The following is a 15,757-nucleotide window of genomic DNA, read 5'->3' as shown; positions in this document are numbered from 1 at the left end:
CTATTCCTCTCTTCATCTTCTGTTGGAACCCTGCCTAGCAAATGTACAACAAAAACAACAAATTACCACCACTCCACAAAGCACGTTGAAGAAGGAGGAGAGAGACCCCTTTGCAAGAAAGACAAGAGGAAAGAAGCCCCTTTTTATCTTTTTTTTTTTCTTTTTTTTTTTTTTTTTAATCACAGCCTGAGGAAGATGCTTTTTTTTCCTCATCTGCTTCCTCTTGTTCGACAAAAAAATGCACTAAGATCTCTCTTTTTCCATCCTTTCCTTTTCATTTACTTATTTCTCTCCACATTTTCCCTCTGCTTCTTGTGGCTTTAATGATGGCTCACATCAATGTATTTTGACATTTCAAACAACATTTTTCTTTTGGGTTGTCAAGAATGACTGTCATTGAGTTTTCAGAGATCTCTGAATCTGGTCCTTGCTATTTTCCAGCTTCTGGGTATTGTGCGGCCGAGTCATCGCAATGAAACAAGGTGAGTAGTTTTTTGGCCAATAATACAGCATTACTGTTCATGGAAGAGACATATTTCTGTAGCTTTATTGTAGTTACTCTAACAAGTTGTTTAATAAAGTAGAAAACAAATAGAATTTTATTGTTAGGAACTTTTGAACCTTGTATCGATTGGATGAAATTCAAGCTTTATATTCACCTGCCTGTGGATCAGTTATGCCATCTCCATAGTAAAACTGATTAAAATGCACTATATTTGCTCTTTGGTAATTAATTTCTGGGTCTGAATGAGAACAATTTCCATTGCTGGGTAGAGAGTTGTTTTGGTTCGTAGAAAACTAATTGCTTTATTTGATATTTAAGAAATAGGCATGTAACTTTTGGTGGGTATCTCTGTGTCTTGACTTTACATAATGTTATTGGAATTTTGCTTTGCAGTTACCGTACAGTTATGGAGAGCATAGTGTTAAAGGACAGATATTATTCCCTTAAAAGATGGAATCTAAAACATAAATCCCAAGCGCCTCCTTTTCCATCCATTTTCCATGAAAATTAAGCTTAGAAAACTAATTGCCATGTACGTTGAGCTTACGCAATAAACAGTGTTATTCAAGAACACAACCACCTAGAAACTCAGTTTCAGGTTTAAGTTTATAGGAAGTGAGTTCAACCTTAAATGCCAAGCTTAGACAATAGACATTTAATAAGTGGGATAGATCACTTTCTAACCACAATTTTGTTTCCATATCTTCTTTTTTTAATTGGGAAGATTGTGCGACATAGAACTGAATTATCATCATTGTCAGTTTCACTTCAGGATAATGCACTGTTGCCATCACTGTGCAACCTTGGTTGCCCATATGATATAAATATGGTGATCGTCTTGCATTTTGAATGGATTATGATATGACTAGCATTTCATTGTATTTGAATGGTTGCTTGCGCTTACATTTCTTTACTTCTGGCTCTCACTGTGTTTTTTCATCTGGCATACTACTGTTTTCTGAGTTTGATTGTCAAATCTATATTCTGCTTTGCTGTTATTTGTTCAGTTACCCTGTGATTGGTTACCTGCTTTATAATTTACTCAGGTTCTCAACAACATGATGTAGATTCTTCCTCCCGGCATAGTTTGAACGGAAGTTTCAGGAAGGACACATCTGGTTTGTATTAATTTCAGACCTTGATATATATTAAAAGCATATACATTTTTTTTCTTTTTCTTTCTTGCTGGTTTTGTGATGTCTGTATCAATTCGGAGTATCTTTAACTGCAGTAACAGTTATCACCGTATTTCAAATGGTCTGGACCTTATTTGATGACTTGAGGCATCTATTTTAGATTTCCAGACCTTAAGTTTTGACCAACTAAAGTCTTTTCTCATCCCTTTCTCTTTTCTGCACGTTAATCTTAAATAAAACTTATTTTTCTCATATTAAAAAAAAAGAAAAAAAGAAAAAGAGACTATTCTATGAAAAAATTCTTTGCTGTCCTTCCTTGAACATCAATTTTCTGTAACACAATCTTCCAATTATTTCTGTAAATATGACAAAATCACTAGTGTGGTGAAAAATCCTAATGATTCCTATTTACTTCTGGTATAAAATTTATAAATATTTCTTCATCGTAATCCTACTAATAATATGGTTCAGATATTCTGCAAAATGAGTTGGACGTATCTCCAGAACAAAGCCTGGATGGAAGTTTCAGGAAATCAAACACAGGTATATATAGTTTCTTAAATTAGTTTCAGCTAAGAGATTATAATAAGGATGATTATGAGGGTGTATATGTGCTTTGCCTCTGTTTGAAGTGTGTTTTAGGATGTTCATTTATAAATTAAACATTATTCACATAATTGATCAATGAATACTTTATTTTGAAATAGCGTTTGAAAATTTAAAAGCACTCAGGTTATGTAAGAGAGAGAATATTAAATTAATAAGGCCTTGATTTGGATTGGATTGGGTTGTCTTGCTGCTCAATATAATAAGATGAAACAAGTGGATTCAATTCGAAGCACTAACTTCTCGAGTTCAACAAACAAGGAATTCAGGTGCCTTATCCCTAGAAGCTAAATTGCTCTAACGAATGTATATAGAGAGGGAGAGAAATAAAAGAAAGAAAGAACAAGAAACATGAAAAGATGAAAGATATGCTGGACCACAAAGGGACACATGTTAATCTGCCTTTTGTTGACTACTGTCTAATTTTGTATACTTATATCTGTTTTGATATTTTCTGTTCTATCATTACTCTTGAGTAATTCAATTAATTACTATTTGTGCAGCTATGTCTGTACATAGTATATCTGGTACTTCAGTTTCAAGCAAGTATGTCCCTAGTTCTAAAAGAGCGTTCAAGGGACTAAAGGACTATGGAAAGAAACTTGCTGACCTGCAAACGTTCACACAGGCTCTTGAGGGTTGGGTTTCAGAGAGATTATGTACAGATTGGAGCAATGATGAACAAGTTTTCAGTTCCCCTTTTATGATTGATGAATTACACAAGCTTGACTTAGCATTGGAGGGGGTTGCGTTGCAGCAGCTTTTCCGCATGCCATGCTCGCCTTATGTTCCTGATGATGTAAAAGAAGAAGAGTACCTTGCTGTAGAAGACTTCCTCCATGCTATTGTAAATGGATTGTGGCGTACATTTTGGCATAAAAGAGGACCACTACCTTTCTTTTTATCTTGTCCACGTTATCCTGGATCCAAGTTTTACACTTTGGAGAAGGCAATGTCAAAAGGAAGGCTTAACGACCTCAGTGGTTTTGCTTTGATGTCAAGACATGGGAGTGATCTACAATTTAATTGGGATCAGGTGGTGGAGTTTGCCCTATTTAATCAAGATATATTGTCAGGAAATGAGTTAAAATTTTCTGCTCAGATTATTTGTGAAGCCCTTTTTTATGGTTTTCATATACTTGTTTATAGGTCTTTGAGCAAGACTAGTATTGTTAACAGTAACTCGGTTATCCTTTTGGTTCTGGATTCTAAATATGGTGGAGTGGTGACATTTGGAGGTGACCTTAGAAAACTCGAATTTGACTCAGTTAACCCATACCAGTCTGTTGCAGAATGGATAAAAAACCATGCTGAAATCAGAGTTTCCCCTGTAGACCAAATATGGAACAAATTAGGAAATGCAATGTGGGGGGACCTAGGAACTTTAAATATTCTTTTGGCAACCTTTTACTCCATTGTTCAATGGTGCGGGCCACCAAGGAAGTCAATAGCCTCATTAGCCTCAGACCATAGCCTGCGACTTCAGAAGCGTTGGATGGAGTGTCGCCTCATTTCAAGTGAGAATGCATTGGTTTGTTTACAACAGGCTAGCCACCAACAAGGAGAGATAATTGAAGTTGATCAAAATGATAATCCTGTTCTCGGAAAGAATTCACGTATAAAGCTTAAGCAAGGTGAGGTATTAGTATTGGATGATCAACGTCAAGGTCAGAAAACCTTCCAAATACAAGAGTCTTCAGTAGGAGGGAACTATTTTCTCTATACTGCTGTTTCTTTGGAATATCCCATGGAGTTGTTAATGTTATATGTCGGTGCTCATCCATCGAGACTCGAACCCTCTTGGGAGGATATGAGTCTTTGGTATCAAGTACAAAGACAAACGAAAGTACTAAACATCTTGAAGCAACAGGGGAGTTCAAGCAAGAATTTACCAGAAATTGTCGCCTCTGGCCGCATTTTGCATTCTGGTCCTTGTAGCAAGCAGAACCCAGGTGGGAGATGTGATCACCCATGGTGTGGGACCCCAATTCTAGTAACATCACCAGTTGGTGAATCCCTTTCAACTATAGTTGCGAGGGATGGCCCTTTTTCCCCTGAGGAGGCAATTCGCTGCTGTCGAGATTGCCTGGTAGCTCTAAGAACTGCAGCAATGGCAAATGTCCAGCATGGAGATATTTGTCCGGAAAACATAATTCGTGTTGTCAACATGCAAGGTTCAAGAAGCAACATTTTGTATGTTCCAATATCTTGGGGACGCGCAGTTTTGGAAGATAGGGACAGCCCGGCCATAAACCTACAGTTCTCTTCATCTCATGCCCTTCAGCATGGGAAGCTTTGTCCCTCATCCGATGCTGAAAGCCTCATCTACCTACTGTACTTCATTTGTAGGGGCGTTTCACAGCAACAAGATTCTATTGAATCTGCATTGCAGTGGAGGGAGAGAAGCTGGGCTAAACGTGTTATTCAGCAAGAGCTTGGTGAAGTTTCAGCTCTTCTCAAGGCATTTGCTGATTATGTGGATAGCCTTTGTGGAACACCTTATCCAGTTGATTATGATATATGGTTGAAAAGATTAAGTAGGACCGTGGATGGTTCGGCAGATCGGGGTAAAATGATAGAAGAAGTTGCCATAACATTAAGGTTGGAGGATGTAGCTGAGTCTTCAGGGACATCTGGTTGTGGTAACTGAAGTTTTTCAATATTGAGTCTTTATGGGGGGTTTTTGTTTTATGTAACTACATGTTGGGTGGGATTTTATAACACATTTTTCGGTGGGGATATTGGGATTCTATGATCAATAGTATTTATTTATTTTTTTTTTTTTTCATTCTTGTTATTTTTTGGCAATGTGATTTTGATGAAGCTCCCAATACAGTATGAAGAAGTTTTACCATGCCAATATCAAAGGGATGAAATGTAAATGTTTTGTTTTGTTTTGTTCATGAAAAATTCATGTGTTGGGTGGTTTTGGTCTGATTCAAATTTTTGGGGAGCAAACCATTTTGCATATTTTGTGGTGAATGAAAGCACAACAATGCATGTATAAGAAAAATGATTAGCATATATTAAATAAATTATGATTATGGGCACTAAAAAATTGAGTAAGTGCACAAGATAGTATTATTTACCCAAAAAACAAAAAAAGTACACAAGATAGTAATGAATTTATTTTTTAAATTCCAGAAAGATCAAAATGCTGGGGCACCAAACGAAGCTTGAAGAGGAAACAAGTAGAACTTTCAAATTCAATTTTAGAACAGAGATCCTTGGCCCATCATAAAGAAACGGCCTCTTGGATTTGGAAGGCCCCCCACCCTTTTTTATTTTATTTTGTTTTATTTTAATGGACAATTAATTAGTTTGATATATTTAAGAGTTTTTTTAAAATCAAATCAAATCAAATACCCCCTAGTTTTCTTTATAGATTTGGCAAAAATAAAAGAACAAAATAAAATAAAATAAGAAGATCCTTCTAATAGAAAATCAAATCGAATCAAAAGTAACGACCCTTCTATTCTAATAAGAAAAATAATTAAAAAAAAAGGTTGTTGAATATTCCATTGATAATTCCTCTCTTCCTTCCCTGGCACGGTTTACGAAGCTAACTTCTCCTATAAAACGCTCCATTTTTTTTATTTTTTATTTTTGTATGTGTGTCAGCATAGAATAGAAGAAAGAGAGAGAAGAAGGGCCTCTCTGCTCTGTGAATCAGTCGGTAATGGTGGAAGTCGGTGAAGGCTCCGGTGTAAAACCCACTGCCGAAATCTGGGCCAAGCTTGGTTTGTCACTTTCTTCCCTTTTTTTCTCTCTCTACATTTGATCACTTTCTTAGTTTCCCTTTCAATCCCAGAAATTTTAATGCTTCATAAAACACAAAATTGTGAAAAGATGCGTCTTTTTATTTTTCTTTCAGCAATTTAGCACAGTAGAATGAGAAGGAAGTAGAAAGGTTCTATTTTTAACCCCGATTTTCTAGGAAACCAAGCAGAGGAAGGCTGGTGTTATTCTGATATCAAGTTTTCATTATGTTTTTGAGTTCAATTAAGTTGCTTATAATTGTGAAAGATTCTCATTTGGGTTCTTGATTGCAACTTTCTTTTGGTTTTTGGAGTATACTTTGAAAAGTAGAAGGAAATATATGTTTTTCCGCTTCTATATTTTCCAGGTTCTTACATGTACTTACATTCATGTTATGTGCATAAATTTGACATGTGGCCATACTTCATTGTTCTGACAATGTCTATATAGCTTTCAGTTTTAATCCCGTTCTGTTGTGATTGGCAGAAAGATTTGTCTTTCTTAAAATAACAAATCCCATTTTGTTGATATATATCCGTTTTTCAAGAAATAAGAGCAGAAAAAGATTCGCAAAGAATAATTAAGACAATGACACAGTAATTTCACTAAGTATTTTGGGCTATGTTTGGACTTCTTTTAGTAATTATGGTAGTTGTCATGTTATCATTATTCACCACTACCGAACCACTGTGGCTGTAATATTGCTTTTATCATCACCAATAATGTTGCTGCCACTGCTATACCCATTACTTTGAGCGAAAAAATGAAAATGAAATTTAAACTAAACGAACATGAAGTCAAAGTCCCTTTTTTGGTTTATCTTGTTTTGTTAATGGACAACTTATCGTAAGCCATGCTTGTTTTTCCTATTCCCTCAAATCGAGGCTTAGCCCTTGTTTGGTAGGAGGGATGAAAAATAGGAAGGATGGAAAATGGAATAGAGATGGAAAATTGGAGGGATGGAAAAATTCATCTTTTCCAGTTTGTTGTATGGTATGACATGAAGTTTTTTGGTATAGAAGTGAAAAATGGAAGGAAAGAAAAAAAATTTTAGTTTAGCTACTTTCTATGCACTAAATGTTTTCCCTTCCAATAATCCCTCCATATGTGGAGGGATTGTTTTGGATGGAAAACCCTTCCCCTAATTTTCTATCCATCTTTTTTTCCTTCCTAATCAAACAACTAACATGTTTTCCCTCCTTTAACTTTTCCATCCATCTTTTTCCTTCCTTCCACTTTTTCACTATAACAAGCAAAGGCTTAGGATAAAATTCTTTTATACACAGCGAGTACTGTGTTCCCATTTCCAGTACTAAAGGTCTAACTGGTTTCAGATTATTTGTGAGTAGAAACATATAAATAGATATGTGCTGGATTAAGATTATGAACTAAACATGTTTTCTCCTTATTTTATGTGAAACAAATGACAAGAAATGAAGAAATATTATCTTGTCTTGCATTTGAGATTTTTTTAGCCTGGCAATTAAATGACAAGATTTTGGGTTATTGATCCAATTCATTACTTGTAGCAGTTCCACTGGACCCAGGATATTCAGATATTGAGATTAGGTCAGATGAAACTGTGGTTTGCTCAGAGGTCAGTTCCTCTTCTGTTGAAAAACGTGAATGGTGTAAAATATCGCGAAATTTAGATTTGGTTTCTGCCACAATCCGAAATGAGAGGTACCATGCAATTCCTTGAATGTATATCTTATTCTATCTTTCTTCTTACTTATCAAATTCAAATTTATGTTTCAAAGTGAATCTAAGATCCTAAAAGTTAAAATCCAATTATTGTTTTTCATTTTGGGGGTCAGGAAAAGGAAATAGACACCTCTGGTGAGCATTTAAGATAATGTAGGTAGAGAATTGGTGCTGTCATATCTAGTAGAATCAGCGAATTTTAGTTGCTTTTCTTTTCAATCGGTTACCATTTAAATTTTTTATTTTTATTTTTATTTTTTTAATTTTACACCTCCTTTGTGGGCGTTGGGTGGTACAGTTCATATACAATACTTGCTGATGATGCTGCTATCCAAAATGAAGAAACTGCCATTATCAAGTGTGGAAGTGAAATTATTCCTGGCCCTGATAGAGAAGGTTAGCACTCATCTGCTTTGATTGATGACCTCTATCACTTAGTTTTGTAAAATATGGTATTTTGCCTATATCAACACTGGGAGATTTTAACTTGAGTTAACTCTTTCTGTTGTTCTATTACTTATGGCAAAAAAGAATTGAATGTCTTAACTGATTATTTGTATTTTATTATTTACTATGCTGGATATCTTTAAAGAACTATAATTATTTCAGCAATGTGTTTCTTTTTTCAAGTTGATGACTATGTTAGAATCGCTATACTCTTGACCTAAAAGAATGTAAAGGAATTTGTTCCATTTGATTTCTAACAGGTGGTTGTTGGTATAGTTAGTCATGGTGAAACCAACTCCCAGGTTTTGTTAGGCAGTAATTTTAATCCATATACATGGGTCCTATTTTTATCTCAGAAAAGAAGGATCTTTTTGTTAAATAGAATTGGTTGGGCTTTGGTTCAAGTCACTCAATGTTTCTGGGATAAAATAAATTCACCATTTTACTTTCTCTTGATGTTTTAGGGTATTTGAGCTATAGGTTCGAAGTAATGCCCTTTCCTGATTCCTCCCCAAAGCAAATAAAGGTAAGTACTGATTAATCAGTATTGGCATTTATTTGAATAAGAGAACTGATTAACCATATTTAGTACCTCCATATTTCTTTTGGAATATAGGTATTCTGATGACTTAGATCTGTCTTCTTTGATTTTCCAGATTTGTGTTGATGTTGAGCATGCAAAATGCAGCATTTGCCTAAGCATATGGCACGATGTTGTTACTGCTGCCCCTTGCCTTCATAACTTCTGGTCTGTAAATCATTTAATGTTCTAATAACAGCATTTTTAATATAGTTTATAGTTTTATATTGAAGCGGCCATTGTTATTTACAGCAATGGATGTTTCTCAGAGTGGTTAAGGAGATCCCAGGAGAAACATGTGTGTGTACTCTGTCCACAGTGTAGAGCAGTTGTACAATTTGTTGGAAGAAATCATTTTCTGCAAAACATTGCAGAGGTAATACTTTATGCCGAAGCACCTTATATTTACTAATGATTTGGTTATTTGATATCAGGTTGTATTGGTCAATTGATATGGTGAAAATTCTGGATAACCATTAAGGTGTACTAAGTACTAACATTACATTATGGATTTGGTTATTTCAAACCTTTTCACGCACTATATATTACTTGTGTGAAATAGATTTTTATTGTTTATTTTATGGTTTTAGGGCCGCATATATGATGCTGTGTAGTATGGATTTTTCAGTGTGTTGAATTCTTCTTACTTTGATAACTTAGCTGCCTCTTTGCACAGAATATTCTACAAGCTGATTCTTCACTAAAACGATCCAATGAAGAAGTTGCTCATTTGGATTCCTATGCATCGATTCAATCAAATCTTGTGAGTAGTCTTGTTATATTTGAGTCAAGTTATGTGGGAACATAAATATATTTGAATACTAAGTTGAGGAAAGAGGCAACAAGATAGCATTATTGATTGTATGTCATATGTTTTGAAGGCTGTTTGGTAGGCATTTTCTGTTTGCTGTCCTGTATGAATTGAGTGTTTTTGTTTGTTTCTTGGTCTTGTTGAACACTGAAATTAATACTGGTCAATAATCCACATCGGATATTAAATATGTTGCATATGCAGTTGTTTTTTGAAATATGAAGAGAATAAATTATAAAATAGTTTATTTATGTGCTCGAAGATTTGTTTCTGTCCCCTACCATCTTACCTCAGATTCTTAGTCACCCTTGGTGCTTTTACTTTTTATCTGTGTCATTCCATTTCACAATCTGCAAATAAATACAAATACATAGCTAAAATGTATTGTGTATATTGCCCACTATAATTCTCCGTGAGAGAAAGGAATTTATGGTGAAATCTTTAGTTTAGTATTTTTCTAAAACTTATGTGTTGTCCTAATCCTAGCTTTTTCTGCGGCTGGCTATTTTTTTTCTTTCAGTTCTTGTTACTTATTTTAACCTGTATTCTTTTTCACTATTTGCTCTTTTGCCAAACCAATCTTTGTTAGCGCCTTTTTTTGGTTATATGGTTGATTGCGCTCTGCTTTAAAGTTTTAGGTTGTTTGTTATATTGTGCTCTGCTTTAAAGTTCTAGGTTGTTTGTTATTTTCTTTCTTTTGTTAATTGTTGATGGTAATATATTTTAGGTCGTTAAGGCTGGGAAGAGGCAAACTAGGAAGAGAATTCACTCATTGGTCGAGGAAGAAACGGAGCTTCCATGCCCTCAATGTGGTAATAAGATTATTTATATTTCTTTCCCTGTTTTTAGTTGTATATTGTTTGTTTTAAAGAGGTCCATTGTTATGATCTGTCAGGCACTGAGATTGGTGGGTTTCGTTGCAACCATGATACAGTTCATCTACAATGTCAAGCTTGTGGAGGAATGATGCCATCCCGAGTCAATACTTTTGTACCACAACACTGTAAGCTTTTTGTTGTGGTTTTATTTATCAGAAGTCATTATCATCACTTGTTTTCTTTATTGAATGAATATCTTGGCGGTCGGCTTATAACTTTAATTAGATAAGTTTGTAATTTACATTTATGTTCTGGAAGTTGACATTTTCTTATCTTTCAGGTGTAGGATGTGATAGGGCATTTTGCGGTGCTTATTGGCATGCTCAAAGAGTTTCAGTAAGTGATTCTCATCCCATATGCAGTCGTGAGAATTTTAAACCAGTAAGTGGAGCTTTCCTACTCCTTTTTCTGTTTCCCTAACATTTCCTGTTTTCAAATCTTGTGGTTGAGTGCTAGTTATGGTAACAAGGGCAACTTAATTCAACTATTTTGTTTTGTGGTTGTCTTAACTAATCTTTTGGATAAGCAAACTCACACATGACCATTTAAATGTTATGCAATGTAATGGTCCTAAAGTGATTGGTTGAATGATTAACTAGTTCAATGTTCTGCAGATCTCAGAACGATCTATCTCTAGAATTCCATTTTTGGCACATGAAAAGAACCGGGTTGAACAAGATGTATGGATTCAAAAAATCAGGCTTATTTAATTTGTATTGACTTATAGAAGGATTGCAATAAATCACATCTTTATCGTTCCTTAGGTTACGGAGAAGTGCATTAGACGGATGGGGAGAACATTGCAGGATGTCATGACAGAGTGGATTGCAAAGTTGAACAACAGAGAAATTGGTAAGTTGATACATTTCTAATCTTCGGTTTGGTTGATGAAAATGGAGTTTCTTGTATGTAAAGTTCTTATTTTACTTGTAGTTGGAAATCTTGCCTCTTATGTTGATGGTTTTCTGTAGGGTTTAATTGTCCTTCCGTTTCAAGATTTGTGACATCCATAGAAAGGAAGTAGGAATATTCAACATAATATCTAATCTCTTCCATTGGAATCTGTTTAGCTTAAATGTAATTTGTTCCCTCTGCAGATAGAACAAGGATGCCACTGAATCATGCCGAGATGATAACAGCGGAGACCCATTTATGCAAGTAAGTTCTTTTCAATTAATACTTGGGAAAAAGACCTTTTCTAGTTTCGGTTACAGAGTCAAATACTCTCTAATACTCCATCAAGTTAGTCATGTTGTCATGGAATTCTCCAAATGAAAGTGGAGGCTGTGATTTTTTAACTTGTGGCAGAAGGTGACTGTAGATTATAAAACTCTTTACCCCTTTTAACGAGTCATAAAGCTATTCATGAAATTGTGTTTATGCGGGAGCACAGTATTCTCTATGCATTTCATCAGAGAATTGAGGGGAAAAAACAAAAAAGCAAAAACAAAAACAAACAAACAGAACAAAGCAAAACTGATACTATGTTTCAGTATGGAGTTTTTATGCAGTCCTTTTAAAATTTGTTATATGAAGATTAGGTATCAAGGGTAATTTGCTGCATTAGGATAATAATTATTTCGATTCTCAAACTTGTGCAGTGATTGCTATGAAAAACTGATCTCATTCCTCTTGTACTGGTTCCGGATTTCAATGCCCAAACATGTAAGTGTTTTCAGCTTCATGTGTCATTTGGAGCTTTTGCATTATAAGTATCAGCAATGGTTTTTGCTATGAAATCCTTGCTCGGTTCGACATTGTGTTTAGCAATCATAGGTTAATAGCTATGTTCACTAATCCTTATTATTGGCTAATTTATATGTTGTTTTATTCAACATGCATCTCTGTAGTTTTTACCACCAGATGCGTCAAAAAGGGAAAATTGCTGGTATGGATATTCGTGTCGGACGCAGCACCATAATGTAGAACATGCTCGCAAAAGAAATCATGTCTGCCGTCCAACACAGGGTAATAATGTGTAATGCATTGCAGCAATTTAGTACTCTGGGGACGTTGTGTTGCACATCTCGTTCAATGGTCATTATATGGTTTGAGCCATGCCAAATTTAAGACAGTGTAGTTTGCTATTTGCATGGGAGTGACACTTCACACGTTTTGGCCTGCCAAATTTTTGGCTAGTGTTTGGGCTGGTGTTAGAACCCACGGTGATTTCATACCAGAGAGTATTATTTTCTCTTTTTTTTTTTTTTTTTTTTGGACAAAGTAATATTTTCTCAGTTTAGTTTGTCTTTTGCTATGCAATGTAGAAAATTATAATGAATCGAACAATCTCCTTGGTTTTTTAGACAAAAAGAGCATAACAGTTCCTAAGAGTGCGTACTATCTAACACTGGCATGGTTAGCATATATAAATATATATATATATATATAGGAAAATTTTATACTGCCGATTGGTCTGCACCGTAAAACTACTATATATATATATATATATAATCAAGTCTAGCGTTTATATATTATATATATATATATAGATATGGTTAGGCTTAAATAACACTTTATTAAATTAAGGTTTACTGACCATAGTCTTTCTTCTAATGTTGACAATTGCAAATTTTAAGTTTGTAGATACACGTTGAGACAATAGTATTCCTAAGAATCATTGCCAATATATCACTCATAAACGTCGATTTTTTTTTAAATTATTATCTTTATGTAGGCAAAATAAAACTTGTGAACACACTCAGATTTCCTGTCAATTTAATGGACAATTTTAGATAATATGTTTGACAATTTTCCATGTAGCATTAGAAATATACCAAAGACACTATGGTAACAGTTAAGGAAGATTGTTTGTAGGGTAAGAAAATTACACTATGGTAACAGTTAAGGAAGATTGTTTGTAGGGTAAGAAAATTCAAATTGGTATAAGGTTAAGGTTTTAGAGGAGAATAATTTCAACAAGAGAAATCACATGGCAGGAAAGAAAACATTTAGAAATATAATATCCAAGGTAAATAGTATAGTTTAAAAGACAGAACAGCAATTGCAATTATAGATATCAAATTGTTCACCAAAAACATTTACTAAATAAAATACATTAATATTTCATTGGTCAAATATTAATAATAACTTAAATACGTACGAAAAAACAAAATTAAGACAAAGTGGTAGCTCCATTGGTTTGAGCACCACTATCTATGCCAATAGATCATGGGATCAAGTCTTTCGGGTTGGGGGAAGGAGAGGGTATAGGGGATAGCAAAAAAAAAATAAATAAATAAGTGTTACCATATTATTTAATGAATAAATTTAAATAGATATAGTATTTAATTTTATTTAAAGTTATTAAATTGTACTATTACTTCTAGGTAGTAATATTAGAAATATTTATTATATTTATTTAGCATATAATATATATTAAAATATTATTAATTGACATATACATATAACTTACATATGAAAAAAAATAATAAATAAATAAATAAATTAAAAAATTAAATTAGTTAAATATTGTCACATAATTTATTATATAATTTAATAAATAAATTTTATTAATATTTTGATAGTTTTAATATTATTATACTACTAGAGGATTATATAATATATAAGTATTATTAAATGCAAGTTTAATTAAGAAATTCAAAAAGCGATAATAATAATAAATGAAAAAAACGACGAGGGAGCCCACCCAAAAAAATAAAAAATAAAAAACAAAACAAAACAAAATGGTTAGGTACAAAGTAACGAGTGATTGATCTTTGTGGCCTCAGCATTCTAGAACAAAGTCAACCTGCATGCCTATTTAAATTTGGCGTTCTAGTCTCAGGAGTTATTAACTCTACCTACTTTACGTTGAAAATAATAAAATAACAACAAAAATAATAGATATAAATTTAGAATAGAAACCAAAGGAGACAGAGAGAGCATAAGAAGCAGGAATTTATGAGAGGGTAGTTGACTGGTTGTGTATGCGACATCATCTCACCACCAACCAAAACACCATTTCATGTTATCTCCAACCTACAGTCACAACAACAGCCACAGCCACAACACAAAAACAAAACACTCACATGCATGTATATGACATGTCCCTTTCATATATGTAAATAATTTAAATAAATAAATATAACTTTTACTTTTATCTTTATTGCTTTCAAATGTTTTTATGGCTTATGTAGGTGTAAATCCAAAGTTGGCTACATCTTGTCCAACTTAAAAAGACAACCAACATGTCTACATGTGATGTTGCTTTATTGATTCATATATTTTTAGGTAAAAAAGTTAATTTTCTATTTGTTTCGAAGCTTCCTTTTCTCCATAGCCACATTTATGTATATCCAGGATAATCATTTGCTCAAGAATATGTGATTTTTTGTTTTTTTCCCGAAAAGAAAAGAATATGTCATTCTTTTAATCACTTTGTATTCATAGTTTTATCCTTGTTATATGATTGGGTTTTCCATAGCCACATCTATGTAGTAATGAGAATTATAGCTGGAAATTCACAAGTAGTACTATTTATAAATGGGGATTCAGCCACATTATAGGACCTTTCGAACTTACTATGTTTTGCTTCTGTCCAAGATATTGGGATTAATGGAGAGCAAATTTCAATAATTTAAACTATAATTTTGTCAATGACCAAACATCCTTCACAATGAATTTTCTACTCTATCCAAATTTTTTTTGGACGATTCTAACATCCAATTTGAATGGACGTTTTATTGAAGATCCAAAAAATTCAAAGGACTTTTTTCCTCCAAAATAATGAGTAAATTTCTCGTTGTAAGAATTTAACTTTCAATATATAATAAATGTCATGTTCCTTCATAACTTATTGCTACTAAATATATATTTCAAAAAACAAAAATCTTGTTGTGGCAAATGTTATATCATTAATTATCCTACATTTTGATGATATACAAATTTTATTTAATTATGAATATTTAGTAAAAATAAATATGTTACCAATATCTTTTTGAAACACAACGTTTTCTTTCTTCTACTTAATAAAGATTAATGTATGTAGTTATACATTATTACTCCTCCAATAAGGGAGAAATTGACTTTTTTTTCTTTCTTTTTTTTCCTTCTTCAAGACACAAAAAAAAAAAAAAAAAAAACAACAAAAAAGGTTTTTAACTTTCTTCTTCTTCTTGGAGAAACAGAAACTAACAAGTATAGAATTATGAACGTTTAATTTTCACGATAACTTCTTAAAATTAACTTCGAAAACAAAATATGATATATATACATATATATATATATATATATATATATATATCTATAAAGCAAGTGGTCAGGGGTACTAAAATATTTGTATGATGGATCTCTATGTATAAATTAAATGAAAGTAAAGGTTGGAAGAAG

At 33.3% G+C, this 15,757-nt stretch overlaps 2 protein-coding genes across 9 annotated transcripts; both read left to right on the top strand.

Moving 5' to 3' along the window:
• LOC107415773 (uncharacterized) lies at positions 1 to 5,168 on the top strand. 3 transcript variants are annotated; one of them, XM_016024165.4, is made up of 4 exons: positions 1 to 482; positions 1,552 to 1,623; positions 2,113 to 2,184; positions 2,751 to 5,168. In XM_016024165.4, exons 1-4 carry the CDS (start codon positions 473 to 475, stop codon positions 4,895 to 4,897), a joined length of 2,301 nt encoding a protein of 766 aa, XP_015879651.2. In that variant the 5' UTR covers positions 1 to 472; the 3' UTR covers positions 4,898 to 5,168. The 3 variants fall into 3 exon arrangements, with proteins under 3 accessions (XP_015879651.2, XP_048327898.2, XP_048327897.2); XM_048471941.2 differs by lacking the exon at positions 1 to 482 and adding an exon at positions 525 to 1,120 and having other exon boundaries at positions 2,751 to 5,167; XM_048471940.2 differs by lacking the exon at positions 1 to 482 and adding an exon at positions 1,127 to 1,334 and having other exon boundaries at positions 2,751 to 5,167.
• Positions 5,169 to 5,539: 371 nt separating this feature from the next.
• LOC107415772 (uncharacterized) lies at positions 5,540 to 12,828 on the top strand. Of its 6 annotated transcripts, XM_048471942.2 has the most exons (16): positions 5,568 to 5,987; positions 6,122 to 6,157; positions 7,539 to 7,603; positions 8,009 to 8,106; positions 8,622 to 8,683; positions 8,814 to 8,905; positions 8,990 to 9,113; positions 9,414 to 9,500; positions 10,276 to 10,360; positions 10,444 to 10,551; positions 10,707 to 10,807; positions 11,041 to 11,106; positions 11,191 to 11,278; positions 11,524 to 11,584; positions 12,028 to 12,091; positions 12,277 to 12,828. In XM_048471942.2, the coding sequence occupies exons 3-16, from the start codon at positions 7,581 to 7,583 to the stop codon at positions 12,406 to 12,408; spliced, it is 1,191 nt and encodes a 396-aa protein (XP_048327899.1). In that variant the 5' UTR covers positions 5,568 to 5,987; positions 6,122 to 6,157; positions 7,539 to 7,580; the 3' UTR covers positions 12,409 to 12,828. The 6 variants fall into 6 exon arrangements, with proteins under 6 accessions (XP_024928091.2, XP_048327899.1, XP_024928093.1 ...); XM_025072323.3 differs by lacking the exon at positions 6,122 to 6,157 and having other exon boundaries at positions 5,540 to 5,987; positions 7,536 to 7,689; positions 10,707 to 10,762; XM_025072325.3 differs by lacking the exon at positions 6,122 to 6,157 and having other exon boundaries at positions 7,536 to 7,603.
• Positions 12,829 to 15,757: the final 2,929 nt, after the last annotated feature.

Source organism: Ziziphus jujuba, chromosome 4 (assembly GCF_031755915.1).
Source record: "Ziziphus jujuba cultivar Dongzao chromosome 4, ASM3175591v1".
In the NCBI taxonomy this organism is placed as follows: Eukaryota; Viridiplantae; Streptophyta; class Magnoliopsida; order Rosales; family Rhamnaceae; genus Ziziphus; species Ziziphus jujuba.
The sequence above is the reverse complement of the archived record's forward strand: the minus strand, read 5'-3'. Positions and strand labels throughout refer to the sequence as shown.

What these genes read in the sequence shown, in the direction of transcription:
- LOC107415773 (XM_016024165.4), top strand. An exon ending in TTTCAGGAAGGACACATCTG is followed by an intron (nt 1,624 to 2,112) that starts GTTTGTATTAAT and finishes AATATGGTTCAG; the next exon opens with ATATTCTGCAAAATGAGTTG. An exon ending in TTTCAGGAAATCAAACACAG is followed by an intron (nt 2,185 to 2,750) that starts GTATATATAGTT and finishes CTATTTGTGCAG; the next exon opens with CTATGTCTGTACATAGTATA.
- LOC107415772 (XM_016024163.4), top strand. Translation starts at nt 5,927, where the DNA reads ATGGTGGAAGTCGGTGAAGGCTCCGGTGTAAAACCCACTGCCGAAATC. An exon ending in GTCGTGAGAATTTTAAACCA is followed by an intron (nt 10,808 to 11,040) that starts GTAAGTGGAGCT and finishes AATGTTCTGCAG; the next exon opens with ATCTCAGAACGATCTATCTC. An exon ending in AGAACCGGGTTGAACAAGAT is followed by an intron (nt 11,107 to 11,190) that starts GTATGGATTCAA and finishes ATCGTTCCTTAG; the next exon opens with GTTACGGAGAAGTGCATTAG.